Consider the following 1,773-nt stretch of genomic DNA (forward strand, 5'->3'; position numbering starts at 1 on the left):
TGGAACAGGAAAAGTTTAGGTCTAGCATCATTCAGTTTAAAACCTAACTAGTTCAAATAATTATCATTTCCCAGATGGAAAATGTGGAGTTTTTGAAGGTAAACAAAATTTTATCATTCATGGATCCTGGAAGCCTCTTTATCTCTGAACAAAAACTCACAATGCAACAATGCATTTACGAGGTAAATAAAGCATTCAAAGACTATCAGTAAAGCATCTACAAAGTGTGACTATGTCACTTAAGTCTTCAAGCTGTGAGTGGGGATTTTGGTCTTTTGTTTATACATCAGTCAGCAGCTTGCTTTTATTAACACAGTTTTGGTTGACTACAGAGCAGTTGCCAGTTCTGAGATTAGCCTCCCTAAAATTGTCTATGCTATTATTCATATCCTCTTCGATTTCCATATACTCAGATTTGCTGATAGTGGAAGAGCTGCGGCGACTGAGATCACTGTCAGATGCTAAATTTGGGGAGCTAACATGAAGTAACTGAGCCTGTTCTTCCCCTTCTGTTTCTCGGTGGTAGAAGTAGTTGAAGTTGGACACGATGACAGGTACAGGCAGGGCAATTGTCAGCACACCAGCGATGGCACACAAGGAGCCTACGATTTTGCCTCCAATTGTCACAGGGTACATGTCACCATAGCCCACAGTGGTCATGGATACCACCGCCCACCAGAAAGCATCGGGGATACTTGTGAAATGAGACTCAGGTTCTTCAGCCTCTGCAAAATACACCGCACTAGAGAACAAAATCACCCCAATGAAGAGGAAGAAGATTAGTAAACCTAGCTCTCTCATACTTGCTTTGAGGGTCTGTCCCAGAATCTGGAGGCCCTTAGAGTGCCGGGAGAGTTTGAAGATTCGAAAGACTCTTACCAGTCTGATGACTCTCAGAATGGCCAAGGAGGTGGCCTGCTCTCCCTTCTGAGTCCCCTCCCGCTCAGCCATCTCAGTGCCCAAGGTGATGAAGTAAGGGATGATGGCCACAATGTCAATGAAGTTCATTATATTCTTGAAGAATTCAGTCTTGCTGGGGCAAGCAAAGAAACGCACCACCAGCTCAAAGGAGAACCAGATGATGCATAGGGTCTCCACAACAAAGAAGGGATCTGTGAAGATATTGGATTTGTAGACCTGAGTGGTGTTGTCAGTACGATGCACTGTATACTCCTTGTCCTCCTTCAGCTCAGGTAATGTCTCTAGGCAGAAGATCACAATGGAGATGAGGATCACCATGACAGAGACTATTGCAATGACCCTTGCAGGCCCAGAGCTTTCTGGGTACTCAAAGAGGAGCCATACTTGACGCTGGTACTCTCCCTCCGGCAAGGGTCTCTCCTCATCTTTGATGAACCCTTCATCTTCCCGGAACTTCTCCATGGCTTCCTCACCCAGCTCATAAAATTTTATTTCCTCAGAGAACATGTCCAAGGGAACATTGACCGGCCGGCGAAGCCGTCCCCCAGACTGGTAGTAGTAGAGGATGGCATCAAAGCTGGGCCTGTTTCGATCAAAGAAGTACTCATTGCGCAAAGGATCGAAGTACCGCATGCGCTTCTTGGGGTTGCCCAGCAGTGTGTTGGGGAACTGGGCTAAGGTCTTTAGCTGTGTCTCAAAGCGTAGTCCAGCAATGTTTATCACTACACGCTCACAGCATTCATGGTCATCATGGGCAGCAGGCTGGTAGCTATCCTGGGGGTGACCAGGTAGCACAGAAGTCTCATCCATGTTCTCTCCAGCCATCACAGTCATTGTGGCACAGAGAATGAG

The 1,773-nt window shown here is 46.3% G+C and overlaps 1 protein-coding gene across 1 annotated transcript; it reads right to left on the bottom strand.

Annotated features, from left to right (window-relative positions):
• Nucleotides 1–279: 279 nt before the first annotated feature.
• LOC306955368 (potassium voltage-gated channel subfamily A member 1) lies at nt 280–1,764 on the bottom strand (the record flags this gene model as incomplete). Its single annotated transcript, XM_079546640.1, has 1 exon — nt 280–1,764. Exon 1 carries the CDS (start codon nt 1,753–1,755, stop codon nt 280–282), a length of 1,476 nt encoding a protein of 491 aa, XP_079402766.1. The 5' UTR covers nt 1,756–1,764.
• Nucleotides 1,765–1,773: the final 9 nt, after the last annotated feature.

The sequence above is a fragment of the Tetrao urogallus genome (assembly GCF_951394365.1).
Source record: "Tetrao urogallus genome assembly, chromosome: 1".
Lineage (NCBI taxonomy): Eukaryota > Metazoa > Chordata > Aves > Galliformes > Phasianidae > Tetrao > Tetrao urogallus.